The following is an 18,129-nucleotide window of genomic DNA, read 5'->3' on the forward strand; positions in this document are numbered from 1 at the left end:
CATTCCTGTTAGCCAAGATGACTGTTTCTCCTGAAAAGGCATGTATTTCACACTGGGTGGATGATCTCGGTCTGTGCGTGAGGCGTCCAACCCCCAGCAGAAGCAAGTGACTCATGGTGCCTTCATTCCTTCCCCACCCATGTCTCTTTGGAGGAGGGAGTTCGGGGCCCTCGGATTTCAGTCTGTTGGAAACCGACTGGATTGACGGGGAAGAAGGGATGGGTAGAAGTGTGCCACCTTGCTGTGAGTGGCCAGGCAGTCACGCTGCAGCGGGGCCCTGGGGGCTGGCTGGGATCGGCCCGCAGGACCTATGTCCTCAACATGCCTGTCACAGTCCTCACACAAGGCAGTGGCAGAAAATCGTGGTGTGCGGATGCGCTGTGGCTGTTGGTCTTTGAATGTTGTGCTTTTGATCAGCTTCTTGACCAAATCAGAGGGATGTCTCTCTTGCCCGCATCACTTCTATTAAAGATAAAATATTCTCTTGCTGCTGTTAGGAAGCCCTGGAAGTCCGGAAACCCCAGTTCATTTCTCGTTCCCAAGAACGGCTGAAGAAACTAGAACACAGGGTACAGCAGAGAAAAGCCCAGCGGACGGAGAACCTGGGCCAGAAGCAGAGTCTCTTTCCTCCCCGCGCCAACAAGAAGCAGTTCACGGTTCCCCACCCTCTTAGCGGTAAGCTCCAGGGGCCTCGGGAGGGCAGGTGAGACCAGGGGGGTCTGAGGGGCCTGGGACTGTGGTGATGGTACAAGTGATACCCTGGACCTGCCCCGGACTCAGGTTTGCTCCACGCATCCAAACCGCAGTTTCATAAAGCCTGCTCCGGAAGCCAGCCCATTGTGGGAGCTTCTAGAGGGCACTGAATTCAGCTGAACTAGCTTGGGACACAAATTTACCACTGTAGCTGGGAAAGAAGCCACACAACTGTAGCAGCCAGGGTAGCAAGTTCAAATTCTTGGCTCCTAACAGACATTTGCAAGCGATCCCCTTTGCCCTGTATAGATTGCAAAACAGATCTCAGGGTGAGAGGGTGACTCCAGCTTGTCTACATCAACATTCGTCATCTTGAAACCCTTTTCCTGCTGGGAGCTCGGAGAGTAGATGGCCAGCTTTCCAAACGCTGTGGAGCCAGTGTCGAGCTGACCCCGTGAGGGGCGGCACGCATACACTCGTTAGACAGGGAGTACTCAGGAATCTTCTCTGGGCCAGGCACCATGCTGGGAGCTGGGGATAGCACTGTGAGCCAGACTGGCCTTGATCCTTTCTTCCTGGAGCTTATAAACAGACTATTAAAGCAGCAAGAAAAACAAGAAGAGACGAGAGCAAAAATGGGGACATCGGAGCACATACGGATGGCCTGCCAACTCAAATCTGAAAATCTGGAGGCCTGGGGAAACCTCCCTTTTATTCCTTTGGATAGAGGAACAAGATCTTTCTTCCTAGGAAAATGTTCTGGCCCCCAGGAGGTGAAATCATGAGTATAAATCTGAATAAAAGTCCTTTAGGGAAATAACCATATTCAATAAAATGCAGCTTAGCAAACATTACAGACACTGTAGGGGAGCCTGGGTGACAGAGGACAAAGGGTGTTATTCCAGAATTCCTGCTCACCTCCTTGGCCTGTGGGCAGGCTGTCTCCTTCATCCACCCATGGTGCTGCAGGTCATAAGACCCCGGGCAAGGGTGCATCCTTCTCGTGGCAGAGGATTTAGCAGAACACCTGCTGCTCCTTCCCAGTGACATTTTCTAGTATGCTTTAAAAAAAAAAAAAAAAAAAAAGGAAATCAACAAAATGAACATGCAGAGACTTTCCCTCTTTGAAAATGAGTCTCACCAGTGTTACAAGCTGCTTGACAGATCCAGGCTCGATTTGGGTGTGTTCTCTTGGGGACTAAAATCTCTGGCTCGACAAAGAGCAACCTGGGTTCAGGTGCACGCTTTTCAAGTCACTAGGAGGAACCAACCGTCAGCCATAAGTGGGAGCCCCCCTGGACACTTGGACATCTGAGCTTGTCCTGGAAGGGCTTCAAGGGTGCTCCTGATGTGTGGGCCACTTGGCCTTGACATTTTTGAAGATCCTGCCTGTTAAAAAATGGTTAACAAATGTGTTGTCAACAAACATAAGACAGTGCCACTGTAGAGCTCAACAGATGCACGTATGAAAAATGGCTTCTGATTAGCTTCTTTTTCAGTCAGATCCCTTTGTTTTGTGTGGGAAGAAATGGGGACCCAGGGACACTCAGGAGTGTCTTCTGTGTGGGGCCATTCCTCAGCGGCAGCGCTGGGTTCTTCATCCCCTGGGCCAGCTGCTTTCCAGCTATGCCACACGGTGGGTGCCAAATCCTCCAGGATTACTATCATCACCAATATTAGAGAGATGCCCGTTGGTCCTCCCTAGGGCTGCTGTAACAAGTGACCACAGGCCGGGAGGCTAAAATAATAGAAATTTATTCTCTCAGAGTCAGAGGGCCAAAAATCCAAAATGAAGGTGTCTAAATGGTGGTTTTTTTTCTGGCGGCTCAGAGGGAGAATTCACGCTCTGCCTGTGTCCTCGCTTCTGGTGGCTTCTGGCAGTCTTTGGCGTTCCTTGGCTGATAGATGCATCTCTGCGTTCCCCACCTCCATCTTCACGCGGCCGCCTCCCCTTGTCTGTGTGTCTTTGTGTTCAAATTGCCTCATCTGAGGACACCAGTCACGGGATCAGGGTCCACCCTCATCCGGCATGAACCATTCTAACTCACACGCATCTGCAAAGACCCTGTTTCCAAGTCACGATTACAGGTTGGGTTGTGGGGTAAGGACTTGAACATGTCTTTTGGGGAGACATAATTCTACCCACTACATTGTCCAACCGTGGCGTTTTCCCCTAAACAGGTCTCCTTACAAGCTCACATTCAATGAAATCTTTAAATGAAGTTCACTTTAAATGAACATCTTCAACTCGTCTATAATAAAGGGTGATCAGACCCAGTCAGTAGTTTTAAATAACCAAGGTACCTTTTTGCCCCCCCCAGTTCTGAGGTAGCCCCAGCAAGTAGGATGCTGTGGCCTGGACTTTGGCGCAGGGACTTTATGGCCACTCTGCCCATCCCTGAAGTATTTATGTGTCGATGAGAGCTTTATGCTCCTGTTTGTTTGTGTTAGGTCAGTTAAAGCAGACAACTTCTGAAACCGGAGCCTCGTGTAAGCTGGGGCAAGGGAGAAGGGAGTGTTTAGGGCCCCATTAAACAAGTCTACAGTACACATCTTGTCTTCAGCCTGTCTGCTGGCAAGATGATAAAAGCGAAATGCAGATGTTTTTCTTACATGCTAAATTAGTTAATAAATCATATGCGTGAACGAGCTTTGGCTAGAGCGTCAAGATGTCCGTTAGAAGGCAGACGGGTCTGCCTTTTGAGCTGCGCTAGCTGCCTCCCATCATCGGGGTCTGCCCAGCAGTCTTGTCTTCAGCTCAGCTGGGCACTCTGGTGGCTGACAAATGCCTCGTCGGGCAGGGGCTGCCGGGACAGTGGACCCCTGACCTGCAGGGACGATGACAGCGAAGGCCAGGGGGCCAACTCTGCTTCTTGTTGACTCACGAATGCTGAGCGGTTTTCAAGGCTCAGGGCAGGGACACACGTGGACGTGCATGCACGCACGTGTGTATGAGTTCACTGGGCTCCCTGTTTGTAGATGGGGATTTGCATGGCCAACTGAGACTCTACAGAGAGACTAGGAAGTGGCGGATAAAGGTCCTGTCTACCGCCCGCCTGTCTTTAACTGTCTCACCAGCTGTAGCTTAAATTCCCAAAGTCCGTACACGGGTACATCTCTGTCCTTGCCCGGAGCCATCTGGGCTACCCTTGCGTGCCCATGGCAGTGACCCGAGAGCTTTCTCATCCATCACTTAGCAGGCCTTTCTTGAGAACTCACTGTGAGGTACAGTCCCTGGTCTCACGGGCCCGTTCACCTCGTGGGGAAGGCACATGGGTAGAAGCAGCACTTGGGGCTGGTGGAAGGCTTCTGCTGGGGAGACCTCCAAACCACACGGGGATGAGGCTGTGCCAGCGCATCGTGGTGCAGGGTGTGGGGGGGAAGGGGTGGGGGGGCGTGAGGATGTCTGTTCAGCTCGGACTGAACTGCAGAGTGGGGGGCAGAGGGCGAGACAGGGGCCGCAGGTGAGCCCAGGAGGGCTAACAGGGATTGTAAATGCTGCTTCCAAATTTAACCTTATTCTGAGGTCGAGAGCTGAGGCAAGAGTGGCTCCAGGCAGGACAGGATGGGCAGGCCTCGGGCAGGGCAGTGGGATGCAGGATGGTGACAGATGGGACGGCTTTTGAGGTGGCAGCATCAATAGAATGTGGTGACTGCTGAATTGTGGAGGAGAGAAGGTGAGAGCCAGGGAAACGGAAGGCGGAAGACGGGAGGCAGGCTTTGCTTGCGGTCTCTGAGGTTATGGACTCTGCGGTCTCAGGGCACCCCCGTCCCCCGCTCCTTCCCACGTGAGGGCTCTCCCTGCTCACTCCACCACAGTTACTGGGCTGCAGGCAAGCCTTCCCCATCATCACTACACAGCTCCCAGGGGCCCGGGGGTTGGTCGTGTTCAAAGGCCGACCCTAACCTGGGAATTGGAATGTTTCAGAATTAGTCACTGCTTTTGCCTTACAGAATGAGTCTGGGCGGGGTGAACGGAGAGTGTTAGGTATAGCACCCTCAGGTGTAGCTGGTACAGCACCTGCTGGGAGCAGGTGGCTCTGTATCCACAGGTGTGGACATCCCTCGTTATCCTCCGCTGACCAGTGTGTGGCTGTAACCAGTTCCCGCTGCAGCTCCCCAGCCTCGCCCTCTTCATCGCTGGGAGTCCAGCCCAGCGCCCCCCTGGATTTCATCCCCACCTTGTGACCTGGACCCTTCCCAGCCTGACTCTGCCCACCCCTCCCCTCCCCAGCTGGTCTCCTCAGCGGTCCTTCCTTAAGTCAGGGCCCCTAAACCACCTGATAGAAGCCTTATCTGTTTCGCCTTGTCTCTGCCCTACAGAATCCTGCCTCACCTCACCGGCCCAGCCCAAGTCCAGCCTCTTCTTGCCTCTTACTCCCAGGGCCATTCCTTCTGCTTCCTGTAATGCCTGACCTGCTCTGGGGGGTGCTGAGTGCGCCGCTCTTTATGAATCGCGGTTGCTACCTGCAGCCCGTTGGGCACCCGGCGATGCTCAGACACGCACGCTGCTGTCCTTCTGTCTCAGCTGTTTCTTCTCTGCCTGTCGGGACTCTCCTCATAGCCCTCCCAGGTTGTCCCCCTAACCTGCGAACGTGTAGAAAACCCATGAGGAATATCCCCTTCTTCCGCAAAGCTCTCCCTGATACTCTCATCCAGTCGCCTGCCCCCTTCTTCTTCCATCTGAGTGCTCATGGTGCTTGTATCTTTCTGGATCCCCAACCTTCTCAGCTTCTCCGCTTTGGGTTATGGTCAGGTGGGGATGCTAGTAAAGTCTCCCTAGACTGTAAGTGCCGATGGGCACGTGCTGCACTAAAGCCACTCTGGGCAGCCCTGCTGCACGTAGCAACACAGACTGAATTCATCTGAATTGCATTATCCACACTTCCCAAGGTGATCCAAGTCAGAGCCATTCAGATCACGGACCAGTAGAGGAACGGAATTCTCCGGAAGGCACTGCAGAATTCCTCCTCCAGCAGATCTGCCTTCAGACTGATGATCTTGGCTGTAGCAAGTATTAAAATGAATTTGCATTCCCAGAGCATCGAGCTGGAGAAGTGACCCAGCAGATATGAGATGGCAGGGAAGTCATCGCAGTAATAAAAATGTGCTGTTCATCATGCAGCTAGCTGAGCCCCGGCCATATTGTCCCTATTATTGCCTGGTCTGATCTTGTGAATATTTTCCCATAAAACATCTGAATAAATATTTGGAGGTAGTTCTCCCAATATTACTCACAAAGGAATTTTTTAATGTGCTTATCAGATAAAAGTAATTGTTACTTCATCAGCCTGCAGAGAAAACAGTGGCATGATTTAGCTAAAAGACCGTTTCCCTGATTCAAAGATATTTACACGTACACTATTATGGTGTCCTTCACAGACCCATGAGAGAGGTATTGTTTTTTTTCCCTAAAAAACATGGGAAGAAAAGACCAATTTACATCTGTTGGTTAGAAGGACAGTGTTATTTCCAATTAAAATCGTTCAGGGTAGAAACAGGAATTGCAGAGTGGTAGGGAAAACTAACTTTATGGGAGATTCCTTTTCCCAATTGCCTGGATTTTATTTTCCAAATGATTTCCCTTTTATCTCACAATGCAGCTCAGTAGTAAACCTTGCAGTGACACTGAGGATATAAATCTACTTGGCAATGAGAAGGAAAGTTTATTCATCATCTATGAATCACCATATTTTGTGGTTCTCTAAAAAATGCTGGCAAACCCTGGAATTGGAGCAAACAATGACTCTCCGATCAACAGTTAATCTTTCAGACTTTCACTAACTGTTGCTGTTTTATGGTGAAGTGGGTGATTTGAGCCATTGTTAAAGTTCCTTTAAATGAGTAATTTAAACTTGCCATTTAACACAAACACATTTTTTAAAAATGTGGGGAAAGCACACCAGGTTTTCTTTTTAGGACAGATTAAATCCTATTCTATAGCTACAAATAATAACTTTGAAAACTGATGATTATAACTGTTTATTTTTAAAGATTTTATTTATTTATTTGACAGAGAGAGACAGAACGAGAGAGGGAACACAAGCAGGGGGACTGGGAGAGGGAGAAGCAGGCTTCCCGTGGAGCAGGGAGCCCGATGCGGGGCTCGATCCCAGGACCCTGGGATCATGACCTGAGCCGAAGGCAGACACTTAACTACTGAGCCACCCAGGTGCCCCTATGATTATAACTGTTAAAGGCACTGATAAGTTATGCAACCATGAAGACTGCTTACCTTTGTTTGACCTTATTTCCCCTAAACTTTTTTTGACCTTGGAATGCTTTTATCCAATTCTTGAGAGTCCACTTTGGAAATATTGCTCTAGGAATCTTTGGTTATGGAAATATCTACCATGCTTTGCTAAGGAACCCCCAACTGGAGTTTAAGTCTGCCATTTACCACAGAAACCTGGGACTGTGGAACAGAGGTCTTACTCTCCTTACTTGTATCCCTTTGGTCTAGCAGTGCCAGGAAGCAAGGGCTGAGGTTCCTGGGCACCTCTGGGCAGTAGAGATTGGTGCCAACTTCACGATCTGTGCTTGGCTTTACCTCATTGAAAGCTTGTCCATTGACAGACCCTGCCTAACCTGTCTCCATGTAGGTTCCGTTGGCATCTGTAACAATGCCATCATGCTGGTACCCAGCACAAAGTCCATCAGAGGAAAGGAGCCAGTCACAGTCCCTTTGGAAAGTATGTCACAAATGCAGTAGTGTGAAATAATAGAAGGGGAATCCTTGCCTATGCCAAGAGCCTAGGTAGGAGTGATGCCAAGGGGAGGTTTGACTGATACAGGCTCGCCTTCCTTTGCGGTCCCTGTGGCTTTTATGAGAGCTGGCAGAGAGCCTTGGACCCCTATGTCCTTTACTGGGTCTTTGAGGAGTAACCAGATAATACAAAAAATATTAACATTTGTTGTCTTTGGTCATAGGGATGGAGTGTGGATGGAAAGGAGCCAGGGGTATGGGGGGGGAGGGATGAGGAAGCAAAAAGTGTAGAAGAAATCCGCCCCCCGCCCTTGTCCTCTAGGGGTTCAGTGCCACTTGGGAGGAGAGCTGGCCTGGCAGACAGCTGAAAACCAAGTCTAGAATCACATAGGAAAAGACCCCGAGGAAGTGGGGAAGGAGGGGCTTGAGCAGCTGCTCTTGGTCTGAGAGCAGGATAGAACCAGGGATTGCATAAAGACTGCATTTCTCTCCAAAAATGCTCTTCATAGACATGTTGGGCTTGGGGATCTGGTTCCTCTAACTGGGGGAGCTGAAGTTGCCGTCCCCAGGCCCCGTCTGCCCATGCGCATCAAGGGCTCTCCCATTATGAAGATCTGCAGGGAGTCTCATGGGTTGCTGGTGTTCTTGGCGGGCTGTTCTCACCACCACCGCCCCTGCCCTGGCTCTAAACTTGAGGATGAATCTCTGAGCAGGAGCTGAGCTCTCCACGAAGAGATCGAGTCACTTCTTTAACCAGGAGACTTCATACCTTACTTCCCAAATTGAGCATGCAAAGAGAGAAATAGATATCCCTGGAGACCTCTGGTTTATTCTTCTTTTCTTTTCTTTTTTTTTTTAATTTTTAAAGATTTTTTTAAAAAAATTATTTGACACAGAGAGAGAGAGAGAGAGAGAAAATGAGCGGGGTGGGGGGTGGGGGCAGAGGGAGAGAGAAGCAGACTCTGCGCTGAGCAGGGAGCCCGATGTGGGGCTCAATCCCAGGACCCTGGGATCATGACCTGAGCCGAAGGCAGACACTTAATGACTGAGCCACCCTGGCACCCTATTTCATTTCTTAATGGTGTATGCCTTCACCTGAAGGATCTGAGAGCCTCGCTACATTTCCAGAACTTTGACATCAGCATCTCTCTTGTGTAGCTGGGTGGTAATTGGCAAAACATCATTTTCACATCAATGCCAGCATTTCTGCTGTGTCTACCACCTTCCAGGCCCCGGGAGCAGGCTGCCTACCGGGTGGAACTGTCATTTAGAGTGGGATTCCGCAGAAGGCTAGAAGCGATCTGAGAAAAATGAGAATGTTTATCCAGCACAAGATTTTATCATCACGAGAGCACTTCGGAGGCAGACAACCCAAAAGCCTTTCCACAGTGCAATGTGTACCATTTAATTTCTCGAGGGCTAATTAGTCCAAGCTAGACCACTCTGCTCTTGCCTATGTCCAGCAAATTAGAGGTCCCACGAAAGTGAGCTGAATAGAAATCATGTGCAAGTAATTGGATTTAACTCTTCAAAACCATGATGTAATTACTCCAGTGACAGGATGCTCAGCTGCTCCTTGGCTCTGAAGCTGGCATAGTGAATGGCCTTTTGATCTCAGAATACACAGATATCGGGGTCCTTTTATAGGGGACAAACTTTGGAGATTATCCCCCCAGATCCACACCTTATCTGCATTCCTTTTGGGAAGCCCAGTCTTTAATAGAAGATGCTGAGAGGTGTAGACTTGGTATCTACACTCCAAAGTGGTTTGTTGTCTCCCTGCTGGATTCTCTCCAATAGGCGTCTCTTGGTTTTGGTGTTTCTAATGTGGGGGAAGCAAGTACCTGAAGGATTCTTCAAAGTGCTCAGGGTGACTGCAGAGAATGTGCTTCTGGGAGGGCATTGTAATAATAAATCCAGGGTGAACTTGATTATCATTTAGATTACTTGTTCAATAGGGAAAATGAAGCTTTGCAATCAGAGCTGTAGATAGGAGGGAGAAGAACCCCAGCCCCCAAAACAACCAATCATGCTGCCGTCTAGGTGACCCTTGCTGCCTCCTGGCGACACCGAATGTGTGTAGATGTGTGTGTGTTCACACATGAAGCGGGTGAGGGTCGTTAATAAACTCTCAGGTGTGTTTACAGAGATCGATGGGGTATCGGGACTCAGCTTTTGCTCAGCTACTCGCCCAGAGCAGCCTCAAGAGGCACCAAAATCTTGGTAGCTGGTTATTGGCTGGCTTTGAAAGAGGCAAGGGCTTAAGCATGTCTGGCTTTGCCAAATTAAATTATCAACAGGCCCCGTGGCTTGGATACAATCATGAGCCAGACACACAGGCGGGAAAAAAGGATTTTCCAGAAATACAGAAATGGGCAATTTACCTTAGTAATTTTATTGAAAAAACTGAAAACAAGTCTCAAACCTCTTCTAGTTGAGCGTTAATGAGAGGTAAATATGACCATGGTTCTCTTTGCTGTCTGTCAGTGAATTGGAATAACAACGCTTCAAGGAAAATCCATAAAAGACCAAGAAGCAGGCTGAATATTGTTCTCAACAGTCACTTTAATTTCATAAAGGAAAAATTTCCTTCCAAGAGAATTGATAGATGTGATTTTGCTGTATTTTTGAACAAAGCGCATGTAGGATGGTTTCTGTTCCTTGAAATGAGGCCCCATCGGGTCCTGTTGCATGTATGTGTGCTTGGAGAACCATCTCTTGCTGCAGGCAGGTCCCAGTGGCCCTGCTGCATTTCTCCCCTGGGATCACCCTTCCTCCAGCCCACTGTCCGTCTTTTTGAGATTCAGCTCAGCTGCCTCCTGCTGCAAAGTCTCCCGGGCATGGCTTCTCCCCCTGGAGGGCTGACCACTCCCCCAGGAGCCCTCTACGCCATGCAGACCGTTGGTCCTGGCACCCAAAGGCCTTACTTATGTGGCTCTCACCCTGGGCTGTGAGCCCTTAGTCTTAGTTACCTTTGTGTCTCTACTTCAGAGCACCAAAGAGGTAAAAGCATAACAGTCATCAAATGAATGGTCACTCCGGCCTGCAGTCTGGAAGTCTTCTTGATCCTCTTCTCCCAGCCCACAGCTCACCTTGCACACGGGCAGTGTTGGTGAGGCTGGAGTCCCCCCACTTCGCCGTCTGAGCGCTGCCATCTCTAGTCTCCATCTCTCCTACTCTGAAGGAAAACTCCTTAACAGGCCTGCAAAGCTCCTTAAACAGGCTTACAGAACCCAATTCGGATGGTTCGCAGTCTTGGTGCCCAATGGCATAGTCTGGAGATTCTGGTTCTCATTTCCAGTGCCCGCATCACGGTCAGGGTCCCCAGGTGGTTGTCAAGCGTATCCCAGTGGAGAATGTTGCTGTCTTGGATCTTGTGTCCCCTGCTGGCCTGACTTTGCCCCGAGCCTCATTCCTTCGCTGCCTCAGGCTGCATCCAGTGTGGCCTTCATTGTTTCCCCCTACCCACCCCCAAGCTCAAGTTCCTCCCACAGCTGGTCCCAGGGGTCATTTGGGTTGTGGTTTAAATACCTCCTCCGGGGGCGCCTGGGTGGCTCAGTCGTTAAGCGTCTGCCTTCGGCTCAGGTCATGGTCCCGGGGTCCTGGGATCGAGCCCCGCGTCGGGCTCCCCTGCTCGGCGGGAAGCCTGCTTCTCCCTCTCCCACTCCCCCTGCTTGTGTTCCCTCTCTCGCTGTGTCTTGCTCTGTTAAAGAAATAAATAAATAAAATCTTTAAAAATAAATAAATAAATAAATACCTCCTCCCCCAAAGGGCCCTCCTGACCACCCCAGTCCCGCCACTACGTGGGCCCGTTTCGATTCCTTCAGAGCACTTGCCTGATATGTTGTAGCCAGTTTGTTAATTATCTGATCCCCCCTCCCCCCAACAAATGAAGTTCACGGTGGCAGGATCTTACCTATTTTTTTTTCTTCTGAGCATCCCCTGGTGATATAGGAGTTGCTCATTAGATGTAGGAGGAAGGAGTATAAAAGAAAGAAATTTGGGGTTGGTCTCCTCGGAAGTGGACTAGCGCTCGCCAGGGCCACCAAAATACGGATTCTGCAGTACAAGTGGGTGGCCGTGTTCTGAGGTGAAGAGAATGTGCGGACAGAGCTGGGCTAACTCGGCCTGACACCCAGCTCTGCCACTCACTCGTTCGCTTCATGAGTCTGAACAGGAAACAGCCCTTTGCACTCAGAGTTCCACAATCCTAAAATAGTAAAAAATCGTGCGCATGTCACAGGGTTGGTATGAAGATCACGTAGGGAAACATCCAGTAAATGCTAGGAGTATTGTTATAAATAGTAATGCAGATCCCTCAGGTCTGACATGCCGTTCCCTCCCCCGTCCCAAGCCATTCCCTCCTCCAAATGCCAGAGAGGATTCCATTTGCTCCGGGGAGGTTGGGAGCCTCCCTCCAGGAAGGTAGAACCGCTGCTTCTCTCCTTCATCCTCGCCAGAAAGGTCTCACTACTCATCAGATGGGTTTGGTGTTCTTACAAAAACTCAAGAGTCAGCAACCAAGGAGCACCAGTTGGGGTGGGGCTGGCCGTCTTGGATGCGGACCTGCTTGTTTGGCACCTAATATGGGCGTCTCTGCCCCGAATTTAAATTTCTGCTGAGGCACAGCAGGCCACGAAGAGTTCAGAAAACAAAACAGTGGACTTGCCAAAGAGCTCACATTTGCTTTTGTTTTCTCTTGGAAATAGAACCAAAGCTTCATTGTGGTATCAGGTGCTCTAAAGAAACAAACTTAAACAAAAAAATCTAATTTCCCAAAGTAGACCACATACAATTGGATTAAGATTTTTAAAATGTTACAAACTATGTTTGGAGCACCATTATCTGTCTGGGTTGGCCACGCCCTAATCTTGAGTAGCTCCTGAGGAATGCTAATCCGGACTTGGGTCTAATTTTTTTGGAGAGGTTCCTTCTCCTTGCCTGAGTAGGAGTCTTCAAGCAGTCACAGAATTACTTTCCCAAGACCTGGCTGCCTTACGGGGGCACCCCATTTCTCTGGGAAGTCATCAGGATGTTTCTTTCTTTCTTTTTTTTTTTAAGATTTTATTTATTTATGAGAGAGAGAGAGAGAGAGAGACAGAGATAGCGAGAGAGAGCACAGGTGGGGAGGAGAGGGAGAAGCAGACTCCCTGCTGAGCAAGGAGCCCTCACGTGGGGCTCAGTCCCAGGACCCTGGGATCATGACCTGAACTGAAGGCAGACGCTTAACTGACTGAGCCACCCAGGTGTGCCCCCATCAAGGCTCTCCCCTCCAGGCTGGTCCTAGCAGGAGTGAAAACCAAGGGTGTGCACTGGGAGGCATCTTGGAAATCTTCACGGTGACACGTGTTGACTGCTCCTTTGTCTCATGCCTTTCCAAACACGAAGGACATTTTCCCTGGGAAAATTCTATTGATTTTTTTGGTCCTCTCTCTTATACTTCTCCTTTGAATCTTGTCTTTGAAGTTAAATAATGGTGCCATTTTTTCTTTTATGTTAAATAACTAGACAGAATCCAAGCTCAGCCACTGTATTGTTTCCAGTTTGTAAATCCATAGCTGTGTTTTGTTTCTCCAGTGGGGAGAAATTTGTTAGTTTCCCTGTCTCTACCCCACCTTCGTGTATATTCGTGGATAATTTTGGAAGCCCGAGAAGTCTTGTGTGGCTCGACTGGAGTGCTGAGTGAGGGAACAGGCTGATGTGGAGAGATTAATAGAAATACTTGGGGTCTTCCCTGGGGATCACAGGGAGCCCATGTCAATTCTGTGATACTTAGCTAGGATGCTGAGTTGTCTATTTGCTTATGCTCAGTGGAGGAGGTGAACTGGTGACTGTCCAGGTATTCCAGAAAGTGTGGCAGCTTCTCAGATGTACTCCATGCAACACGTACCCCAAGAGCATTTTTGTGTGACAGGCTCTTGGCCAGTCTATAGGGCTGAGAGCCTTGTGGGAATTTGAGTTATTACAAAAGGGTATGCACACTATTTTTAAAAAATACATACTATTTCTAAGTGTGCCATCTGTAAACATCACTGTGATTAGTAGTATGTACTCACACTGGAAAACATTCCAGACTCATAGTGATTTTCAGCCATGTGTACTTTCTCAAGGGACACTAGGCAGACATTATTCCTATGTTGCTGTCCATTGCATTTTCTGATTGGGAAAGAGCTAGTCCTCTGTGAGAATGGATGCAGAGGTTGAGTGTCCCTGATGGAGGGTCCCAGTTGTGAGTGTCCACTTCTGCTCTCAAAATGCTCTGGTGATAGCTGGGAGATCTCCTTGTCCTCAGAGGCACCAGGAGCCTAGTGTGGAGATCTTCCACCTGACACCCAGGGCTCTGCACCCAGGGTGACCCTGAAGCACAGTTTGGTGCTGCCTTGGCACTGCCCCCTGCAGAGCACACTGTAATAGTTGCTACCTGAAGCACACAGAAGGGTCGCTGTCTGCAAAGTATGTTAGATTCCAACCTGGTACTTCATGCCTGTATTTATTGTCAAGACGAATCTATTGGCTGTCAATGTCAATATAAGCGTTTCTGGTGTATGAGTGTCTACCGAGTCCTGCAGTATCTGTAGCAGGTTGGGGCTTAGACTATTGATCCTATTGACTAAGGATCAATAACAAAGTGTGTACTAAGTCCACTACAGTGTTTCTCTAGAAATGTGCGATATCCATACCTTCTGAAATTAATCCTCTTTCTGTCTCATTCCAGATAACTTGTTCAAACCCAAAGAAAGATACATTTCAGAGAAGGAGATGCACATGCGATCTAAAAGGTACTTGGTTATTGTGTGGGGTCGAAAAATGTGGGGGGAGGTAGGGGAGGGGTGGCTACTGCATCCAGGCGCTGTCCAGAGGGGTCACTATTCCCAGGTCCACCTTTAACGTCTGAGGTCTTCTTGGCCGTGAATTTGAAATGCTGGCTAAAAGAAGTGTAGTTGTCCAATTGCACCTCTGAATGTTAATGCCATTCTTGGAAAAGCCTTAGGAAAGTGGCAGGTCTTGGATTCTGAACCGACCCAGTAATTGGTCTCTAAGAGATCCCCAGACTCATAATGGGAATGCTTCTGCACACTCTCATCATCTCTGTGGGCAGGTGCTGTTTGTTACTGTGCACCTTTGAAGGTGATTTTATGAGGAGGAGAGAAGTGGTTTCTCCTGAGGGCCTTGCCAGTGTCAGAGCCTGCAGGAAGGAGTCCAACCTTGGAAGCCTGTGGCATGTGGGAGCCAGCAAAGCCACAGAGGGCCACAGGCTGGCCTTCCTGACGCTCCGTCCCTGGCGGGCTTGGCGGCTCTGCTGCTCGCAAACTCTCCCTGTTCTGCTTGGCCGGCTGCTATTCTAGACTCCTACTAATTCTCACCCACCTGATCACACAAAGGCGGTCATTCTTTCTGAGCCCTGGCCTCCTAACCAGAAGGTAATACCTCAGCAGTGTTGGCCAAGTTCATGCCAGAAAATGTCATGAGTTTATAGTAAAGTATCTAGCACTGGGAGGAACTGTAATAATTAAACCCAATTGATAGTGCGCTTAGAGAAACTACTGAAATGGGAAGAATATGTTTTTCCACAGTCCAGGCACAAAATCTCTGCTTTTAGGATCGTTTCCATGATAATTGGCTAACGTTGATCAGCTGCAAGGAGACTCTTTATTTTTTTTAATTTTTTAAATATATATTTTTAAAGATTTTATTAATTTATTTGACAGAGAGAGAGACAGCGAGAGAGGGAACACAAGCAGGGGGAGAGGGAGAGGGAGAAGCAGGCTTCCCGCTGAGCAGGGAGCCCGATACAGGGCTTGATCCCAGGACCCTGGGATCGTGACCTGAGCCGAAGGCAGACGCTTAAGGACTGAGCCACGCAGGGGCGCCAAGGAGCCCCTTTATAAGTCAAAGAGGGGAAATGAGGAGAAGGGGAGCATCCCATTAGTGACCTGATTCATGGCATTCTAACTGGGGGTTCTGAGGGTCCACTGGGTTTTCAGACTTGCTGTTTGAGACGTGCAGAGTTGTGTGTACCTCATGCCAGAAGTACTCCTTTTTCAATTTAGTGAAAAATTTCAGCCAACTCTTCCCTTCTCAGTCCCCAAACCCAAAGCTGTTATTACAGAGACTCACAGTTAAAATACTAGCTCTCAAAGCAGCATTCGGGGTCAACAGGGTGGCTGACCCTGTGGCTTTCCGAAAGAGGAAACGGAGGCCCAGGGAGGATGCAGGAGCTAGGTTACGGTGCATCCCCTGGATGGAGTCTGTACTTGCGTTTTCATTCTGCGTCCTGGGAGGGCTCTGACCCTGGTTTTCAGACCTCACTCACCCACAATCACTCTGGAGCTTTCTTTTCTTCTGTATTCTTTGTTATTAGTTGTATTGTTAAATCACGTTTTAAAAACTCAAACAGGAGAGAGAAAGCTAAAGCCCCTCCTGGCTGTCTTCCCTCCCACCACATTTCCCTGGGCGCAGTCCTTTCTCCAGAGACCCATGGGTATCAGCCTTCTGTGTATCCTTCCCGGCCTTTCTCTCTGCCTGAAAACAGACTTTTATTTGTACGTCAACAGTTATCTAATTTTTATTCATAAATGGGATCATACTATATATATATATATATATATATATATTATTTTTCCGGAGCTTTTTTTGCTTGATAATACGTCTGTGAGGTCTTTCTGTGGCGAAAGATACAGATACAGATTTTCCTCATTGCTTTTAACTGTCTGCTGTGTGGTGCTTTGTATGGGTGTACCATAATTTATTTAGGAAGCCCTTTTAACAAAATACTGCATCAGAAGCTCCAGGAGTGAGACCTAAGAATTTGTATCTTAAACTGCCCACATGATTCAGATGGTCATTATCAGGACGATGGTCTCTATGCATCTGAAGGGATTTCCACTGTGGAGCTTTGGGAAGACATTCAGCTTTCCTCCTGATTCCTTATGGTCCTCTCTCTGGCCCTTTCTTGACTAGTTCCTGGATATGGCAACTCTGTGTTCATTGATTCATTCAAACCGTATCAGTGGAACAAGCATTTCCCGGACACTTTATACTGTGTGGTTGGGGGACAGTGTTAATAGAGTGACAGTCCAAGGTTCGAATCCCAGCCCACCATTAGCCAGCTGAGGGACTTCACAGGGGCCTCCTGACCTCACTGGGGCCTGCGTTCCTCAGTCATACTGCAGGGAACGCTACGTGCCTCTTTCAACTGCTGTGAGGATTGAGAACATTTATGCCAGGTGATTCGCCTCAAGCTCAATAACCAAGATAATGTCACCTGCTAATATTGTCCTCATTTACATTTTTATACTTTGTTAATTATTACTTTAAAGATAGAATCTATTAAACAAATTTTGTCTGACTTAAAGACATGACAGAAAATGAAAAAAAAAAAAAGGTGTTTGTCCATGTGCCATACATACAGCAGCTCCAGAGCTCAGGCTACAGTCCCTCCACTGTGTCTATGGATTCTTGCAGAAATATCATTTGGCATCCGGACACAGTTTCTATGAAGAGGTAGGAAAGAAGGGTCCAGAAGAAGGTCTCTTGGTCCCTGCTTGTAACTTGGAAACTCCTAATTTTACACCAGGACGAGAACATAATACTTAGGCCTGAGATGTATCTGGAAGCAGTTTAGTTAGGAAGGCAACAGGTTAAGAGGTAAACACATTTACGTGTGTGTTATTCCAGTATAGTTCCTGCTACTTCCATTTATTTGCTGCTCCTTTTCTAAGTCATAGGAAGGCTTAGATATGTAGCAAAAAGGTATCTATCTGGGGCAAGTTTACACAGAGTGGAAAGCAGTAGGTTTGGAATCTCCCACTTGATGCAAGCAAGTCATCAATTATCTCCGAGAATGGAGGGGCAGAGAAGTGCCTGCCCAGTAGACAACTGGCCTCTGAGCTTTGCCCCAGGGCGGAGCGGGGGGAGGTGGGGGACTCTGCCTGTTGGCGCCGTCCCCGCCTCGGCGGCCTGTTCTGGAGACTGTCAGGGCAACCCCGGGTCTCGGCGTCTCGCTGATCCGGGATGGCCCGTCTGCAGCTGGTCTTGTCTTTGAAATGGAAGAGCCTGCTGACAAGACAGGACACAGATCCACCCCAGGCACACGGTGTCTCGCTACCATTCAGCGTGTTTTCTGAATCTGTTTCAGAATCTATAATAACTTGCCGGAAGTGAAAAAGAAAAAAGAAGAACAAAAGAAAAGAGTGATCTTACAGAGTAACAGACTCCGTGCTGAAGTCTTCAAAAAGGTAACGGCCTGGCCGCCAGCAGGTGTGTGTGGTACGCAGATGCTGAACCTGACCTTGACGTGTTTGTCTCCTGCTTCCCTAGCAATTACTGGACCAGCTCCTTCAAAGGAACGCGGTCTAACCGTAGGCTGCCCTGCTGACCCACTCCCTGGACCTGGGATGACTTCAAACGCTGGATCAACCATTAAACTTAGCATTATCTTCATGATATGAAACACTTACTTTACTTTTGATTTTTTTTCATGAAGGGAAACACAGCTTCCTGAATTGCTTGCCCAAACCACACAGAAATAGTAACCCTTGAGGAAATGGGCCCACAAGACCGTGGAGGGGTGACCGACACGATGTAAACCACCAGATACAGTCCCCTCAGTTTTCCACTTTGGAATTTACCATTTGCTTCTGATCCCCCCCCACCCCCGCCACCATTTCCGCCGAGACAGAAAAAGGCCTCCTATGTTCACATGGGCCTAGATCCTAGGGGGTTATTTT

At 48.7% G+C, this 18,129-nt stretch overlaps 1 protein-coding gene across 4 annotated transcripts in view; it reads left to right on the forward strand.

The window, feature by feature from the left end:
• The window catches only part of CUNH10orf90 (chromosome unknown C10orf90 homolog), a 300,739-nt gene extending 282,887 nt beyond the window's left edge, over positions 1–17,852 (forward strand). For all 4 annotated transcript variants that reach the window (XM_073884707.1, XM_073884709.1, XM_073884710.1 and 1 more), the window contains 4 exons: positions 498–675; positions 14,115–14,178; positions 17,538–17,637; positions 17,720–17,852. In XM_073884707.1, the coding sequence (XP_073740808.1) occupies positions 498–675; positions 14,115–14,178; positions 17,538–17,637; positions 17,720–17,758 (381 nt within the window). In that variant the 3' untranslated portion in view covers positions 17,759–17,852. The remainder of the gene's footprint in view (positions 1–497; positions 676–14,114; positions 14,179–17,537; positions 17,638–17,719) is intronic.
• The last annotated feature ends 277 nt before the right edge of the window (positions 17,853–18,129 follow it).

This window comes from Callorhinus ursinus, unplaced genomic scaffold, assembly GCF_003265705.2.
Source record: "Callorhinus ursinus isolate GAN/ISIS: 27379988/994484 unplaced genomic scaffold, GSC_fseal_2.0 scaffold58, whole genome shotgun sequence".
NCBI classification, from domain to species: domain Eukaryota; kingdom Metazoa; phylum Chordata; class Mammalia; order Carnivora; family Otariidae; genus Callorhinus; species Callorhinus ursinus.